General features: G+C 39.0%; 1 protein-coding gene across 4 annotated transcripts in view; it reads right to left on the bottom strand.

Moving 5' to 3' along the window:
- syngap1a (synaptic Ras GTPase activating protein 1a) overlaps positions 1-19,913 on the bottom strand; it is a 142,989-nt gene that overhangs the window by 77,670 nt on the left and 45,406 nt on the right. For 3 of the 4 annotated variants that reach the window (XM_058408768.1, XM_058408770.1, XM_058408769.1), the window contains exon 3: positions 18,405-18,510. In XM_058408768.1, the coding sequence (XP_058264751.1) occupies positions 18,405-18,510 (106 nt within the window). Of the gene's footprint in view, positions 1-7,643; positions 9,145-18,404; positions 18,511-19,913 lie in introns of those variants that run through there. The other variant, XM_058408771.1, reaches the window with a different exon arrangement.

The following is a 19,913-nucleotide window of genomic DNA, read 5'->3' on the forward strand; positions in this document are numbered from 1 at the left end:
CATCCACTGTACTTCTAATCCATTAACGTTTCATGAAAAATGCATTAGCAATAGCATCAGATCGATTCTACTATGACGTCCATCATATTGTGAGTCTCCTGTCACAGCTTTAAATGAAATTATTTATTAGTCAATACAAATTACACATTTTAAATGCACCTTAATCACAGACTATCATACAGTCCTGCTTGTTATCTGGACATGGTTTTGAAGCTGATTAATATTTATATTTATTTTAAATAAGTCAGGACTTGGGACTTACTTATTATGACTAATTTTAGAAGAAAATTAATAAAATTGAATAGTATTAGGTATAATAAAATAGCATTAAGATTGAATTTATCACTCTATAAGCTTCCAATTGGAACTCTCTAGAACGATAAAATCAAACCTAATACTATTTTTTTTCCGTCTCTCTTCTTTCTCTCCTCATCTAGTAATCCTAAAATATATTGAATATGCTTTCACATATGCAGCATTTACTCTGTTTGAATTGACCTCTGTAGTGTGGTTTCATTGCAGTGAGAAAGCAGAAAGTGAATCAAACATGCCGTGTATTTTGGGTTGCAAGCTGTTAAACTGAGCCGCGAGGCACAAAGTGACCCAAAGGACAGAGCAGCAGAAATGCGATGTGTTGTGGAGATTTGGACCAACAAACAAAAAGAGAACATAAATACGGGAATACTGGATACACAAAATGTTTCCACACGGCTTTTTTAATATAATTATCCAGCTAATTATTGAGGGATTGCTACATGTTTTCTATGCGCATGTGATTTTTGTGCTTTTTCATCACCTGATCAGTATAAAGTGTCCATTCTGGTCTGAATTTCACACGGCTAATAATTGCGAAAGCCCCCTATATAGATGGGTGAACACCTTCAAAGCTTAAAGGAACTGCATTAATTATAAACCACTGGAAGAAGTAACTGAGCTTTTTTTTTCACGATGTGACTCCTGGATTATCGCTTCCTACTCTGTCACGGCCAGTATCCATACTTCTTCTCAAACCGATGAGCTAAGATATGGCCTCAGAGGGTCATTACAGCATTGCTCCATTTAACAGATCATTCAATTCCTTCATTCAATTACTTCATTCTAGCAATTTGTTGCTTAATTGGCTGAATTAACATATTATCACATTTACACACCTTACATTAACTAGGTGTGTTAAAACCACATGGGATGGAAGGATTATGCAGTGTAAAGTACAACCCAATATCTGCATAAACTCTGGCTAGATTTCTTCTCTTTCAGTGATGGGGTACAGCTTGTGTATTTTTGTATGAACCTCAAAGCTATTTTTTTCATTAAAACTGTGATAGAAAGCATTTAGGTCGCTTGCTTTGTAGGTTTGTATGATTGAACAATCTCTGGTGCTGTTGTTTAGCTGCATGATTGCTTGATAACTTCAATTGGAAGACATTGGGCTATCTGATACTGTATATTCGGAATATACACTATATTGCCAAAAGTTTTGGGACACCCCTCCAAATCATTGAATTCAGGTGTTCCAATCACTTGCATGGCCACAGGTGTATAAAATCAAGCACCTAGGCATGTAGACTGATTCTACAGACATTTGTGAAAGAATGGATCGCTCTCAGGAGCTCAGTGAATTCCAGCGTGGAACCGTGATGGGCTGCCACCTGTGCAATAAGTTCTTTCATGAAATTTCCTCACTACTAAAAATTCTACAGTCAACTGTTAGTGGTGTTATAACAAAGTAGAAGAAATTGGGAACAACAGCCACAAAGTGCTAGGCCACATAAAATCACAGAACGGGGTCAGCGCATGCTGAGGAGCACAGTGTGCAGAAGTCGCCAACTTTCTGCAGAGTCAATAGCTACAGACCTCCAAACTTCATGTGGCCTTCAGATTAGCTCAAGAACAGTGTGTAGAGAGGGTCAAGGAATGGGTTTTCATGGCTGAGCAGCTGAATCCAAGCCTTACATCACCAATACAAAGTGTTGAATGCAGTGCCATACTGAACACTGGACTCTGGAGTTCATGCTTCTCTGTCTGGCAAAACTTTTAGCACTTTAGGTTGGCCCTGGGCTGACTCTGTGACACCATTTGTTTAGGACCTCATTTATGACCTTGTGTAGGACTGTGATGTCCTTGGACATACTTTTGTTCAGTTCTGAGCCCAGACACTCTGTAACAAACTCACCAAAACCATCAGTAAATGCCTTAACCACCACATCTGTTCCTGCCCACAGCTTTTCTTTATCGATGTTGCCTATAGATATCACAGAATACGACCTTTCCTCTGTATAAATACTCCCTGCTGGTCTCAGGTAAACTCTGTGTGTTTCTTCTTCCCTAAATTCAGCTCAGAGGCAGCAGACCGATTCAGACTTCTTCTCCAAGTGAACCCAAAAACTATTTCAGGTATCTAGGGGCTTGTCTGGGATCATCAAGCATACTGGGCCACGTGCAGGTAAGTTCATCAGTAAATTTAACTGGTGTCTGGACAACGGAAGAGGAGTGGCAGGGAATGAGTGGGTAATGAGTGAGTTGTTTCACCTGGATCTGGTTATGTATATGAGCTTTTATTTATAATGTGTGTGTGTTTGTTGTGGTGATTGACTATTGACCCTGTAAGAGAGAGCCCATGCAAGCAGAGCTGACCTTGACTATGAGCAAACAGACAGCAGTGTGTGTGTGTGTGTGTGTGTGTGTGCCTTTTCATTTAAAGCAATTTAGATTGTTGATTGAAGTGCTGAAAAGTGCGCTGGTATAAACTGACAAAATAATAATAATAATCATATAACAGTGCAGTGGTGGGCAGTGGTGGCTCAAGTGGTTAAGGCTCTGGGTCGTTGACCGGAAGATCAGGGGGTTCAAGCCCCAGCACCGCCAAGTTGCCACTGTTGGGCCCTTGAGCAAGGCCCTTAACTCTCTCCCCTCCAGGGGCGCCGTATCATGGCTGACCCTGCGCTCTGACCCCAACCTCCAAGGATGGGATATGCGAAGAAAGAATTTCACTGTGCTGTAATGTATATGTGACAAATAAAGGCTGTTTCATTTCATTTTCATTTCACATCACTCTTTCCAAAGCCTACCTCCTGTGTCCTAGTTTACCTTCCTGCTTACCAGGTTTTACAGCAGAGTTTTCACAGTTTTTTATCACCTAAGTTGGTATCAACACAGGAAAGAACATGTCAGAACAATGGGAGTGCCTGAAGTAAATCCCACCTCCGTTTATAGAAAGCTCATTATCATTTTCAGGGAATCAAAAATAAACTGGTCAGCCTGACCAAGTCACCGGAAGTGCATAGAGGAAATGCTATGTAAGGACAGTTTTCTACCTGAGTCTGATTGCCCAGAGCAGACAGCAGGTGGGCGGCTGAATAAGGAAGGCAGGGTGAAGAGTGACCGGACTGAGAGAGTGGGCAGACTAGAAGAGAGGAGCGAGTGAATGAGGAGGTGGAGGATGAATAAATAAAAAGATGACAACAAGACAGAGTATTCTGACATGCTGTCAAGACAGCAGGAACAGTGTTAGCCAGTCAATGAGACCAGGTCCCCTCTGCACTCTGGGTCATCTCTTACAACTCTGTCTTCTTATACCATAAACAGAATAAATCCCCAATAAAACCCCATATGTGCTCTATACACCTTTTATATATCACGATAGGGGATCTCAACCTTTTTTTTTCTTCTTTTTTTTTTTCAGCCAGAGACCCCTTTCGCTGTAAATAATTCCTCTGACCTCTTCAGCACAGATTTGTTTCACGACAGGTCTCAAAGATTGGGCTCATTATGATTTATTGGAGAGAAATTTCCCTCAACAGAAAGCATGCACTGACCAAACCCATGGGTTAAAAACTATAAGAACTCAGTAATAAATGCAAATGTCATCTGATTAAAAAGCAAACAAACAAAAATAGGCAAAATAGACCCCTGTATTTATTTCAAAGATGACGTTAGATGCCGTAGAGCACCACAGCAATAGTATACGTTTCTATCCAATGTATGGTATATAGGGCAATGTATGGAATATAGGGTAGTGGTGATTAAAGTGGTTAAGGCTTTGGATTGCTGATCAGGGGATCGGGGTTCAAGACCCCTAATTGAGCAAGGCCCTTAACCCTCCCTGCTCCAGGGGCACTGTATCATATTTGCCCCTGCACTCTGACCCCAACTGCCTCAGCTGGGATACATGAAGAAAAGAATTCAGCTGTGCTGTAATGTATGTGTGGCGATAATAAAGGCTACTGTTTTCCATCTGGGGTGTTTTCTTCTTTATCCTCCTAGCCTCCTTTATAGTTGCATATAATGCTTATTATCAAGTATCACCATGAAAAATAATATTAACATAATAAGCAAATAGATCCAGTTGTAGTAGGACGTTCCATAGTTGCTTAAAAAAAGTTAAATGCGTGGTGAGATTCTTCAGTAGACCTCATTTCTTACAGTCCAAATAGTTGACTAGATAAAACATTTTCCCAACTTTTTGGATTTCTGCTCTGATACAGTTTTGTACGTAAAAAATATAAATGAAAATATTTATTCTCAGAATATTTAATCTCTTTAGTTAGTGTGCTTTAGTTTCAATTTCAGGGTTCATATTGTGGAAAATGAAAACACTTTCTATATATATATCTCTATATATCTATAAAATGGAAACACTTTCTAATATATTATCCAACAATGTATGGGCAAGTCAACAATTTTTGTGTCTGAATTCAATTACCGGATTAAATGTTACAGTTTATGGATATTATCCTTTAAAAGAAATACATTTAATATATTATAAAGCAAATGAAATGATCTTTCATTCAAAGTGAAACTCTTAACCCATGATCCAAACTCACTTAGCAAAGAAAACAACTCCACCATGTGTATTATTCTCGAAAGATTGAAAGCTCAAGGCTAAGCATTCTTCACCCTCTGGCACAGCCAACCATTACAGCAGAGCTCACTCAAGGTGATATTGCGCAAACGCCTTAAAAAGTATCCGCTGCAGTGACGAACACAGCTAAATTAAGAGATGTCGTGGGTGTTATTAGCGTGCGCTTTCATTCAGAGTCTGAAACAAGAATTAGCTGTAATAATTGCGATGTTAAAAAACAAAGAAAATGGAAGGATTTCAATGATTATTTAACAACCAGGATGCATTATTGGAACAGCAGAAGAGTTTATCACAGTTATGAATGAAGACATTGTGTTTTAACCTACATAAAAAGCTGCAATGATTTGGACTTGGTGTTAAAAATAAAATAAGCATTATTATTTAGCCGGGGGTGGAGGGGAGTACTCTAAAACACTGTGTTCAGTGGAGTCACTCTGCCATCCCAACAGTAATTCACAGTCAGAGCTGTCCGAGATTTTTGGGTTCACAAATCACATGTCATTATAGATACGTCACACATCGCGGCCCAGGATAGTCTGACTGCTATTATGGCTAGCACAGACAGAGACAAATAATAAAATGAGCCTGATGTAGAGGAGACCCCAAAAAACCCCTGATGGCAGCTCTTGTTACATAATGAACATCCACAAGTTGCAACTAAATAAAAAATATATACATAATATATATCTTATAAAAGCACGCACTGCAAATAGCCCCAATAGTGGACAGTCTTCAAGTAACACAGGACAATAAAGAGCTCATAGATTCAAGTTAAGTAAACACTACCTGTCTGAATTTTCTCCTGCAATCTGATTTGCTGATGAAGACCATGTTGTTTAAGTAACCCAGCCTTCATTAGAAATCCAATTACAGAATAGCAGGTTGATGCAGTACACCAAATTTCAGCTTAATAGGATTTATGGTTGCTGATAAACCCTGCAAAAACTCAGCACTGAACCAGCACTGTGTGATTGACCACACTACAAACTTTTCCACAACATTTTTCCAGTTTTCTTAATTACTCCATGCAAGTTATAGCTGTTGAATAGATTAGTTTCCAAACCACAGGTATACACAAATCTTCAACTGTTTTTAACATCTATTCAAGTTCATTATACTGTATCTCCAGTGATTGTACCCCTTAATAACAGAGATCATGTCATGCTATTAAGTTAAGACCAGATTTTAAATGCCTTCATTTTTATAAAAGTGCCTGAGCTACAGTTTAATAATCACTGTGACACAGAATACCCATCCTTCCACTATTTTCTGCTTACCCGATGTCCCTAACAGAACTCTGTAATAGCAAGACAATCTTTATGAGAAGATGAATATAATATTGTTTTTTAACTGATGAGCTACACTGTGAAATCCTCAGTGTTATTTATTGTTAATACAACACAATATGAATAAAATTATAGGATGAATAATACTAATAATATTAATAATAAACATTAGCCTTTGGGGTTGTAGTCTGCACCGCTGTTCAGGCATCAGTGCTCAACTAATTCCTTTCCACTACATTTTACCTGAGTCTCCTGAGATGTTTTCATTTGTCCTATTAAATCTAGTTGGTAAGGGCAAAGTCAGGAAAAAGTTGGACCAGCCTTTAATAGACCCTGTAGAGATCCAGCTTTAATTGAGTCCAGCACTCCAGCTAAATTGATTCTTGAAATCCAGCTGGATCTACTGATGAATTAATAAGTTAATTTTTTCCAGCTGTTATTTTTGGCCCTTCCATTAAAAACTGAGTCTGGAAGTCTAACTGGATTAATTCTAGCTCCAGATGAGACAAATTACAGACCCCTAGATGGACTGATTCCAGAACTAGAAACCAATCATTACTAGCAGAATTTAATCTTGAGATCTACCTGGACTGATTCAGGCATGCCAGCTCCAATAATTCCAGTACTCCAGCTTGATGGATTCTAGAACTCTAATTAAATTGATTCTTTCTTTTAAGCTAGCTGGATTGATTTTAGAACTCTAGCTGAATTTATTCCAGAATTTAAAATGGATTAATTCCAGAACTCATGCTGGATTGATTCAGGAAATCTATATAAATGGATTCTAGAAACCTTAGTGGACTGATTTTTTAACTCTAGCTGAATCGATTCCGGTAATCAAGCTAGATTGATTCAGGAAATTTACATAAATGGATTCCAGAAATCTAAGTGGAGTGACTTTAGAACTTTAGCTGGATTGATTCCGGAGATGAAGCTGGATTAATTCTGGAACTCAAACTAAACTGATTCAAGTAATCTATATAAATGGATTCTAGAATTCCAATTAGATTAATTCCAGAACTCAAGCTGGATTAATTCCGGAACTCAAGATAGACTGATTCAGGAAATCTGTGTAAATGGATTCTAGAACTCTAAGTGGATTGATTTTTAGAACTCTAGCTGGATCGATTCCAGAACTCGAGCTGGATCAATTCCTGAAATCTATATTGATGAATTCCAGAATTCTAGCTTGATTTATTGTTGAACTGAAGGTTAAAACAATTCCAGAAATCCAGCAAGAGTGATTCAAGAACTCAGCCTATATTCATTCTGAAAATTCATCTGTCATTATAAAAAATCATCACAGATGAATTACTGCTTCCACAGTGCCAGGTGAGAGCAGCTAGCTCCAGCATAACTGTACCACATACAGTGCCAACATTCTATACCACACTGACAGACATGTGCACCTTTTCCATGTTCTTCCCAAAATCTACTGTGCTGTTAAATCTGCTTGACTCTGAATATTAATAGAGTACACTGCAATGTTGGCTTACCAAGGAAAGAGGAGGCTTCAGTCTTGCAGGCCTTCTCTTAGCTTAGTCCGTCTGTCTCTGTATTTGAGTGCAAGTCTGTGGAGCTTAGAGGGAAAAGTCAACAAAGTGGCAGTTCAGCAAGGCGTAAACGAGTCTTTCCAGACAGTCTCCCTTTTTAAGACATCCATCACTGCTTTCCTTCAGTTCTATGAATCTTTTACGCAGGTCAGGTAAGACAGTGGCGCTGGGCTTGACCCAAAGTCCAAACCAAAGTCAGTACAACCTCCTGGGGTTTGGCATCATAAATGTCCAGCAGGATCTTCACTGTACAGCCTTAGTGCCCTTTTAGATTAGATTATTTCTGAATATACTCAAAATGTTAAGACTGAGTGGAGAGGTAATTTTAGGTAGTTGCTCTGGAGAAGGCCTAGCTGGTGTAGTTCACTGTTTATACTGTGCTTGTGTTCTAGTATCATAAGCAATTAAAATAAGTGAGTGCAGTTGATAAATTATTCATTCAATTCAGTAGGCTTGCTCTCATCTACTATTAGCAAAGCGTAAATATTTCATGCAGCATTTAAACTAAAGATCTTAACCTCAAAATTAAGTCGAATTAAGTCAAAAATAAATAAATAAATAAAGTCAGTACATAAAAATGAACAACAATCATCCGCTGCAGTGCAATACATGCTGATGTTAAGATCTCTCAGGCAGAGCCGTCTTTCTGTCCTTTATCTGTCCCTGTTCCGGCTGCAGGTCCAATCACTGATATTACACTCAGATACACACACCTCCCTCCTCCGGCTCGCGCATCCGTGACTTTTCTTTTTCTTTTCGGCTCCAGGTGCTGTATCGATGTCAAGCTGAACGCTATCATCTTTCCCCCCCCCCTTTTTTTTTGCTGCTTTAGTATCCAATAACCGATTATAGACGTTCAAGTATATCAAATCAAGAATTTAAATTTCAGAATGTTGGTCATGTGTTTGACTTTCACGTTACAGATTTTTGTCCCAGTCACTCCACACGCACAAAATAGGATTGGGTGCGCAACGCGCGGTACACATCCTGCAACGGTTATTTTTGCGGATACCGGTATTTAAAGAAATTGCATGCTCAGTTTTTGGAAAGGCGCGCGGCGGAATCGAAAGCAATTGAAGAAAAGGGAAGGAGGAAGAAGAGGCGCGCGTGTCCCCTGGGCAGAGCCGCGTGCCGACTGCAGCATCCTCCCCGCTGTTTACCGAGAGATGCGCACCGCAGCGTCCTCAGCCTCCAACGCGCACCGACAGCGCACAGCTTCGCCGAACGTCCGTCGCGATAAAATCCGCGAGATCTCGCCTCGAAAATACGTTGACGCGTGAGTGGGCGCACCGCCGGCACGTCATCACCTCCACCGACTGACGGGTACGAGAAAGGCGCGCGCGCGGAGCCACACGCACAGCAGCTGCAGCGGCGGCGGCGGCTGCGCTCGCGCGGCTCCAGAGGTGCGGCTTGGAAACACGAGCGCGCGTGTTAAAGCCGTCGTCTTTTCCGAGTTTAATTCTGAGAGGGAGGAAGGGGGGTGAGGAATCCCCTCCCACTACATTACACACACACACACACACCAAACTGTTTAACTGCATCCGCAACTACAGGAATCTCATTGTGCTGCAACACTTCACACTAATGTGTTGTGATTCTTGTGTTCAAGTGCAAGCGAGTTAACAAGACAAATCTATCTTCCTATTTTAAGTGCTTACATAATAGAAACAATTGATAAATACTGAAGCCATCAATAAATAAATTAAATAAAAACACCACCCACCTTCCAGTGAAATTTCCTTTTCTCCACCATGACACCTTCATGTGCTATTGGAATCATTTCAAATACCAGTTCATGAACATCAAAATGCAACAATTTGTTTATCTATTGAAGTTTTGGACAGAAATCTGATAGCAGATTACAAACCTGCTCACCTTTATCATTCTGTCATCTCAAAGGCAATGAAGGTTTTGGCAGACAATGGTGGATGATCCTTTATTTCCTTGCGAACACACTGGCTTTAGTCGATTTTAGTCACAGGACAGAATAAAACTCACAAGACACCTACTAATACAAATACTTAAGACTAATACCGCAGTGGCAAAGTGAAACTGAACCCCCAAAATCCTGAAGTTCTTGTTGAAGAATGTTTGTGTGTATGCGAGCCCTTCTTCAGCTGATTGCTCATGTAAGCAGATCGCTGCAATTTTCTTTAATCACAGGTCTATCATTAGAGGATCTTCATTATAATAATCGTACAGTATGTTACAGAATTCAGGCAGGATTTTACCGCTATCGTGTATAGTGTGCTGAGTAAGAACTTTAACTATTAGGAAGACATGGTGAAATGTTTGAAAGATGCTAAAATGGATCATGCTGGACAACTTTGCGAGGAAGAAATAGACTTATTTTGTTGTCATACAGAAGATATTGAGCTTATTATGGACCTAAAAACAACTTCTATCTAGAGACTTTAAGTCTACAAGACCTGAAATGGACCAATAATGTCTTTATGAAAAAACTTAAATCATACCAAGCTGCAATACTACTGAACTACTGTTTTTAGTCAGCAGCTAAAGTATATGCCTTTATGCTGATTATATGCCTTTAGATTATTTTCATTAGTCAGTTTGTGACAAACCTTTAATTCTGTATTAACTCACTCATGTATGATGAAGATTCAAGGTTTTCATAGCCTATCAAACGCTCTGGTTTGAGCCATCCTCCTTATCATCATCATTATCATCATGCCCATGTGCTAGGGACAGACCAAAATGTCATGAATACTAATCATTAAATGCTGAAAAATATATATTGTCATATCTAATCCAATGATTTTGCTCTGTTTAGTCCTCTATAACTATATATAGCCCCACAGAAACTCTTTCCTTTTCCTCTTTCCTTCTCCCTATAACAACTTCACAATATTCCCAACTTCCCTATGAACATTTCAAGAAATTCTCTGTATCTCTGCCTAAAATCTGATTTATTTCGTGCCTCATTTTGGATTATAATCATGAATCTATTTCATTAGATCTTTGTTCACCTTTAGCCGTACAAACAAAATGGTTTCTCTCAACTCTAATTCTCAATATCAGCTACGTTAATGCGTACACATACAGAGAAATGAGACCAATTAGCTGTATTTATGGCTAACGCTATAGATTTTCCAAACCTAGTCTTGATGTTAGGCTTTAAAACTGAGAAAGTCCAGGATGTATCAGTAACATGAGAGAATGAAACTGAATCATTTTATTCACAGCAATTTCTGCATGGAGAAAAAAAAAGATGGTTATGATAACTGAGCAAGTTCTGTAAATAAAAGCTTTTGTTGCTGTATTTTATTGTTCTGCTATACTAAGACTTATGACTTTTTAGTCATTTTGTCATTTAGTCAGTTTGGGCATTTATTGAGCTTTCAGGTAAATTAAGGTACTCTACTGTGATTGTATACAATACAACAGAACTCTCAGACAGCAACAAGGGCATCTGAACATAAAACAATGAAGGAATTCAAGTGAGAAGTTAAAAAAGAGGATTATTATTATTGAGCTGTGTATATTGCACATAGTATAAAGTGACAAGGTGCACTGGAGTGCGTGTCACAGCAGAGATTCAGAGGTTTACTGTAATTGTCTTGGGTAGGTCCTTAGTCCTTAACAGTTGGCGCTTACTTTTAACCCTGTCATTCGTGTGGAAGTAATTTAGTTTAAAATCTAGTCGGCAGTCGAAAGCACAGTGATTTGCCGAATGAATGCAGAAAGAAAGAGATAATGTTTGAAAGGAAGGAAGGAAGGAAAGAAGGAAGGAAGGAAGGAACGAAAGAAAGTAAGAACCAAAGACAGAAAGCTGTTTCTAAATCAACAAAGTGCTTTGAAGAAGCTGGTTGAGGAGGCAGTGAAAACTGATGAAAATCTATGAAAGCTTGCTGTATTCAGCGCTTGTCCAAACCCACCCTTCCAGACATTAATATCTGGCTACACCAGTGTCAGTTGATGCTGTCTCTTTCACACACACACACACACACACAGAGTCATTACTCTTCTGTAAATATGCGTGATTGGTCTTTATAAACAGCTGAACTGGTGTTTCTTGTTCTGAATCGAGGGTCACTCCCATTTCCATGAAATTACTGCACGGTTGGACTTCATTTAATCAGCAGGGTTTCAGGCTGAAATAAGATGGAAGTGAACAAAAGCAAAGTGGAGTTGACTTCTAACCCGCCCACGTTATGCCAACACTGACGCTGGTGCTTATTAAAACCAATGTGAAGAGGAAACAAATGGCACAAACACACACACACACATTTCTCATTCACTCTGCCAAGGACAAACAGCCTTGTTTTAGAAGCACACAGTGATGTTATCAGTAATAAAAATCACACAGGTACAATCCATACGGCTTCACAGCGCTCACACTCCGGCTCACAGCGCTGCCAGCGACACTACAGCTCCCCTACTTAGTGCTACGTTAAGGCATGCATTATTATCCTGACGAATCCCCCTATTTGTTCTCCATTGGTATGATCTATAGATTCCCAGAGCAGCTGGTGGAAGCATCCAAACTGCACACGGAGGGGGGGGACAGAACCAAGACTTCCTGTTTCCATGACAACGCAAGCCTGCAGCCTGCAGCCTGACGAGTACAACCACAGGAGAAACGAACATGAAGTAGGGGGTTAAAGGAGGGAAGAGATGGAGAACAGATAGATAGATAGATAGATAGATAGATAGATAGATAGATAGATAGATAGATAGATAGATAGATAGATAGATAGATAGATAGATAGATAGATAGATAGATAGATAGATAGATAGATAGATATCTTGCTTTTTATCTGCCTCCTTTTTACTCTGCTTATCTCTCTCTCTCTCTCTCTCTCTCTATACATAAGCAGAGAAAAGGATAATACAGAGATGGAGAAACATATGGAGAAAGAGAGGTGCAAAGGGAGTGAGAAAGAGAGAGAGAGAAATAAGACAAAGAAAGAGGATAGTATAGATAGAGAGAAAATAGGAAAGATCGAAGTAGAGAAAAAATTATAAAGAAAGAGTGAGAGAAGTAGAGAAAGAAATACAGATAGATAGATAGATAGATAGATAGATAGATAGATAGATAGATAGATAGATAGATAGATAGATAGATAGATAGATAGATAGATAGATAGATAGATAGATCTCCCTTCCATAAACCTAATTTATCTCTCTCCCTCCTTTTTCATCCCTCGCTCTCCCTATTTCTCTATCCTTTTCTTTCTTCTTTACTTTCTCTTTCTCTAGTTATATTAAACTTTCTTATTGCTTTCTTTCCATCTCTCCTCCTCTTATCCTCCATCTCTTATGCTTACTCTCTCTTCCTCCGTCCATCCATTTCTCCATAATCCTCTCCCACACTTCTCTGTCATTCCCTTCTTCTGTCTTTCTTTTCTTCTCCTTCTCTATTTTACCTTCTCTCTCTCTCTCTCTCTGACCCTGCTGCCTCTGCTTACAGCATTGCTACAATAGTCTGTAATTATTGCCATGGTTACCGCTGAAGCGTAGATGAGCAGTGACCTCGGAGCTGTTCGCTTCTCCTCCCCTTGTGTTTTTAAATACCTTCATTCTGTACCATTAAAACACTCGCATTTCCATCTCTATCTTTCAGTCTTTTCTGCCTGAACAGAATAGCCAATCTTTTGCAAATATGTCCAAATCTCTCTCTCTCTCTCTCTCTCTCTCTGTATATATGCAGTACTGCAGGTCTTTTTCTCATCAGCTGCTATGTGGGTCCATGGATGCAGTCCCTGCTGCAGCCTCCCAGTCCCACTGCTCTCTCCAGATCTGACCTTGGCTTTGACTCTCCTCTTTTGGCTCAACTCTTCAAACGGCCCTCAGACAATTATAACACATGCTAATTTATTCATTCGCTCTAGTACCTCCGCATCTTGGAGATCTGTGACTCGTAAACGTAGCTTTAACAAGTGTTATGATAATTAAGCCCCGAAAACAGAAGCAACCTCTGACTAAGCTGAACAACAATTAGACCGTGAAACACACACACACACACACAAACACACACACACACACACACACACAAAATGGGTTTTTTTTTTTTACTTCACACTTTCAAATTGGTCATCATAGTCACTATACCAGTTAATCTGCAATGACGCATGTAGCGTACATTTTAAACACCGGTCTCTGTGGAATATCTGATACCGTCATTAAAGGTGCAGTTTATCAAGTGTTTATAAACCTGTAGCTATTACATAATTCCCATATATATCATTTTAAATAATAATCATTGACAATATTGCTGTGAAATGGATTGAATCTTCAATCACGACTCATGTTCATGTATTTTTCCATTAACTCCATTAAAAGGCAACAAACTAATTTCAACAGAGAGGATGGAAGGACATCATATCCATATTATTGTTGTATTTCACTGCATCTCATTTTGGATGCTTGAGAAGCAGAACTAATAATATTACGCACCCCATAAGCTTATTAGTCTAATATATGTCATGTATACAACAGAATCAGTGACTGACTCCAAATCCCAGGCAGCTCCACTGCCAACATACAAACATGGTCACCTTGAATGCCATTTCCCAACACACATCACAGACTACAAACATGTCCGCCTTGGATCACGTCCACCAAGACAGCACCTACTGCATCTACAGCTCGGGGTTGATACGGTACAGTACGTACTGCTCAGAGTATGTGTGTTATACAGACTTTGTCCTTTTATGAGGTGATTCATTTGTATATGTGTGTGCGTAAATAGCTCAAAGTTGACAGAGTAATTCGTAGATATAAATCATATCTCATCAGTGGTGGCTCAAGCAGTTAAGGCTCTGGGTTGTTGATCAGGGTTCAAGCCCCAGCGCTGGCAAGGCTCTTAACCCTCTCTGTTCCAGAGGAGCTGTATCATGGCTGAACCCTGACCTCAGCTTGCAACACTGGGATATGCAAAGAACGAATTTCACTGCGCTGTGCTGTATATGTGACAGAAATAAATGCTTCTTCTTCTACGAAGCTGAATAGGCATCAGGAACTCGTAGGATACAAACATTTTTGTGAGCTAACAGCATTTTTATGAGCACTACAAGTTCAAAAGCTCCTGCAGGCAATTTACGAATAAATCTGCATATATCCAGCAATTTACAATTTACAGATAAATCTGTATTTATCCATCTGGATCAATGGAGCGCATTGTTTTTAGACTGAAATGTTATTAGGACCTGAAGTAATTCTTCCATTTTAATAATATGTGCAAAATGAATGAAAACACTGCTTTTTAACAGACCGGAATGAAAACTGTTCACACATCAAGCTACAAAATAATAATTACACATTCCCAGTTTGTCGTTATAAATCAGCAATCATAACTTTGGCATGGCTGGGAGAACAGGTGAGCCCTCGTGTTATTTTGAAATGAAAACAGACAAGTAGCAATCATCAGGGGGAAAAAAAACATGGCTAAAACATCAGCACAGTGGACATGATGACAAAACATAATGCCGGCAGACCTCAATGTCGGTCAAAACCCGTTATTCTGTCATTCTGATGATGCTGAATCGGATGAGGCGAGCTCAGAAGGTTTTGTTTAACAGACTTGTGTGCATGTTAGGAGGAGCTCAGGTGTCATTTGGGGAAATGGATGTAACGGCAAATGGCAAGCAAGTTGTGAAGGACTAATGAATTAAAAGCCCGTAATGCATCAGTGATAATTATGTCTCCTCTCGTCTGTGTGGCTTTGGCACTGAACAGTGATATGCACGATGCCTGGCCCATCATTTTGTTTAGACAATCTAAACAAACAAAAGAATCATTGTTTCCTATGTGAATACAGTCAAAATGTTATTAATGAATTAAAACAGAACATCATTTTACCAGAGGAAAGAGGTTGTTTGTCATAGTTAGATGGAATAAAGAAATTTACAAAGGATCAGGAATGGGCAAATGCATGGATTTGGAATATGTGTGAAGGATAAATGGTAGAGAATTTGCTTCAACTTGCTTTTTTGTTGAAATGTTCTTGTACTCTTGAGGTGCCAATACTTTGTAGCGCCATAACACAGAAAAAGCATCACCTTCTGATTGGTAACAGTTGATGCACAGTGGCACACTTCTTTCATGAACAGCTGAGAAAAGTTTTGTAAAAGGTTCATGAAGAGAGGCACACCTGATTTATGAACAGTTTAGCAGCTTGTGTTTGTGAAGAGTTCATGAAGAGTGGCACACCTGTTTGTGAACAGTTCAGGCAGCGGTACAGTAGCTTCTGTAGCTTCACACCTGTTTTTGAACAGTTTATGAACAGTGGCACACCTGTTTGTGAACAGTTCATGAACACTGACACCTATTTGTGAACAGTTCATGAACAGTGGCACACCTGTTTGTGAACAGTTCATGAACACTGACACCTATTTGTGAACAGTTCATGAACACAGAGACAGCTGTTTGTGAACAGTTCATGAACACTGACACCTTTTTGTGAACAGTTCATGAACACTGAGACAGCTGTTTGTGAACAGTTCATGAACACTGACACCTTTTTTGTGAACAGTTCATGAACACTGAGACAGCTGTTTGTGAACAGTTCATGAACACTGACACCTTTTTGTGAACAGTTCATGAACACTGACACCTTTTTGTGAACAGTTCATGAACACTGAGACAGCTGTTTGTGAACAGTTCATGAACACTGACACCTTTTTGTGAACAGTTCATGAACACTGAGACAGCTGTTTGTGAACAGTTCATGAACACTGACACCTTTTTTTGTGAACAGTTCATGAACACCGAGACAGCTGTTTGCGAACAGTTCATGAACACTGACACCTTTTTGTGAACAGTTCATGAACACTGAGACAGCTGTTTGTGAACAGTTCATGAACACTGACACCTTTTTTGTGAACAGTTCATGAACACTGAGACACCTGTTTGTGAACAGTTCATGAACAGTGCCACACCTGTTTGAGAACAGTTCATGAACACTGAGACACCTGTTTGTGAACAGTGGCACACCTGTTTGTGAACAGTTCATGAACAGTGGCATACCTGTTTGAGAACAGTTCATGAACACTGAGACACCTGTTTGTGAACAGTTCATGAACTGTGCCACACCTGTTTGAGAACAGTTCATGAACACTGAGACACCTGTTTGTGAACAGTTCATGAACAGTGCCACACCTGTTTGAGAACAGTTCATGAACAATGAGACACCTGTTTGTGAACAGTTCATTAACACTGGCACACCCGTTTGTAAACAGTTCATGAACACTGACACCTGTTTGAGAACAGTTCATGAACACTGAGACACCTGTTTGTGAACAGTTCATGAACAGTGCCACACCTGTTTGAGAACAGTTCATGAACACTGAGACACCTGTTTGTGAACAGTTCATGAACAGTGCCACACCTGTTTGAGAACAGTTCATGAACACTGAGACACCTGTTTGTGAACAGTTCATGAACAGTGCCACACCTGTTTGAGAACAGTTCATGAACAATGAGACACCTGTTTGTGAACAGTTCATTAACACTGGCACACCCGTTTGTAAACAGTTCATGAACACTGACACCTGTTTGAGAACAGTTCATGAACACTGAGACACCTGTTTGTGAACAGTTCATGAACAGTGCCACACCTGTTTGAGAACAGTTCATGAACACTGAGACACCTGTTTGTGAACAGTTCATGAACAGTGCCACACCTGTTTGAGAACAGTTCGTGAACAATGAGACCTGTTTGTGAACAGTTCATGCAGCAGTACAGCAGATTCTGTTTATAAATAGTCCTTGGACAGCAGGGCAATTTTGCGAACAGTTCATGAACAGTGACACACCTCTTTTGTTTAAGACCAGTCCAAAAACAGCAGGGAAACTTTGTGAACAGTTCATGAACTGTAATGCAGCTTACATTTGTGAACAGTCTAATGAATATAATGTAATATAATATAATACAATGTGAAGTAAATGTGAATATAATATAATGAATTGTAAAGAGTTTAACAATGACTATGTATAAGTAAGAGAACTAATATTTAGATGCCATATAGAGTTGTTTGATGTTGGTTATGATGCTTTGGGAAAGGTTTAGGTTATATGTATTAAAAAGGGCTTTAGCTATGACATAACGTATGGGTGGGTTTGAGTTGTGATGTAATAAGCTTTTTATTTTATGATCTAATGACTAATGGCCCTTAAATATGACATTTCAGAGTTTTGATTATGACATTGCATTATCAGGGGTTCTAGTTATGATGTAATACATTGGGTAGTGATTTGGTTATAACATAATGTAACAGGAAGGGCTTTTAGGTATGACTGACATGTCTGAACCACTTCATGTTGAGCTGTTTCAGCCTCTGATAATGTGGTTAGGTATCACTCCATCGTTTTGTCACCAAACGAAAGTATAAGTTAGAATGTGTTGACACACTGTTAATTAAAAAAAAACATGTATGTATGCGAGATATATTTAAGGAAGCAAGTAAAATTTGTATATATTTGATTTTTTTCCTTCAGCAGAGGTGTGTGTGTGTGTGTATGTGTATGGGGGGTGATGTATCTGTTTAAGTGTTTAAAAAAGTGAGAAAGTGATACTATATCATTATACGAGGTGTGTATGTGAGTATAAGTGTGTATGTGAGGAAGTGGGTGAATGTGAGAGGTTTGTGTGTATATTACTTAATGTTTACAGTGTGTGAGGAAGTGAGCTGGTGGTATTGTGTTGGTGTGAAGGTTTGTGTATTTTCGTGCATGTATATGTACCTGATTCGGGGTGGGGTCTGCTATCGGCAGGTACGGAGACGGTCCTGCGGAGCAGCTTGGTGCGGTGAGACACAGGGCGCCGATCGCTCATAAGAAGAGGATGAACCTGGGAAACACACCACACGTACACACACACACACACACCAATTAGCTCTGTGAGGAACACTCATACAGTACAGTCGAATAGACATTAAGTGTCCAATTCCATTATGACTGGAAAAATCAATACTTTTTACATGATACATTTTAAGACACTAAACTGTTTTATTGTAACGCTACACTTCAGCACACTCCAGCATTAAGTCTCTCTAAACTCTCTAAAGATTCTGCTTCTACAGAAGCAGTGGTTTGACATTTCAGCATTGTGTGTGAAAAATTCTAGGGGGATGGAAAACTTTCCACTATTTCAGTTCGGAAGAGTTTACATTTTGTTTACATTGACGAATTCCCAATAACTGAAAACATTAGCTGGAACAATGCTCTAAAAGCTGTGTTAAGGTTAAATTCTACCATATCAGTCTGTATTTCTTAAAAGAACTCTTTTTCTTTTTTTCATTCTGTCACAGCACATAGCTCCGCAGTTTCCATTAACTTGCGGTCACCAAACATAGCCACTACGGACTTGAACTACCTGGAACCACCACCACTCATCCACTCACACTCACCTGGACTTGTAATTACACACACACCTGCTGACTATTTACTGTTGATCCCTCACACTGGACATTGTTAAATTAACTTGCTGCTACTCGACATTCACCCCGATGTTTGCACAGAACTTCTCACCGTAATTGCTGTGTCTTAGACAATGCTACTGCGTAACATTTACTGTTTTTTACACTACATGGGTCAACACTTTAATCAGTACAGTTTTGAGTACAATGTATGTTTCTTATAGTTTAACTGCTGAATATTAATTTTTACTGTGTTGTGATAACCTTGCCTTTCTGTATATTGCTACTAGATGCTTCAATTTCCTCTGAGATCAAGAATCAAGAATCTATCTATCTATCTATCTATCTATCTATCTATCTATCTATCTATCTATCTATCTATCTATCTATAACTTAACTCGACATATATGTCTATCTATCTATCTATCTATCTATCTATCTATCTATCTATCTATCTATAAGTCTGTCTATCTATCTATCTATCTATCTATCTATCTATCTATCTATCTATCTATCTATCTATCTATCTATCTATCTATAAGTCTGTCTATCTATCTATCTATCTATCTATCTATCTATCTATCTATCTATCTATCTATCTATCTATAACTTAACTCGACATATATGTCTATCTATCTATCTATCTATCTATCTATCTATCTATCTATCTATCTATCTATCTATCTATCTATCTATCTATAACTTAACTCGACATATATGTCTATCTATCTATCTATCTATCTATCTATCTATCTATCTATCTATCTATCTATCTATCTATCTATCTATCTATAACTTAACTCGACATATATGTCTATCTATCTATCTATCTATC

This window comes from Hemibagrus wyckioides, linkage group LG14 (assembly GCF_019097595.1).
Source record: "Hemibagrus wyckioides isolate EC202008001 linkage group LG14, SWU_Hwy_1.0, whole genome shotgun sequence".
Lineage (NCBI taxonomy): Eukaryota > Metazoa > Chordata > Actinopteri > Siluriformes > Bagridae > Hemibagrus > Hemibagrus wyckioides.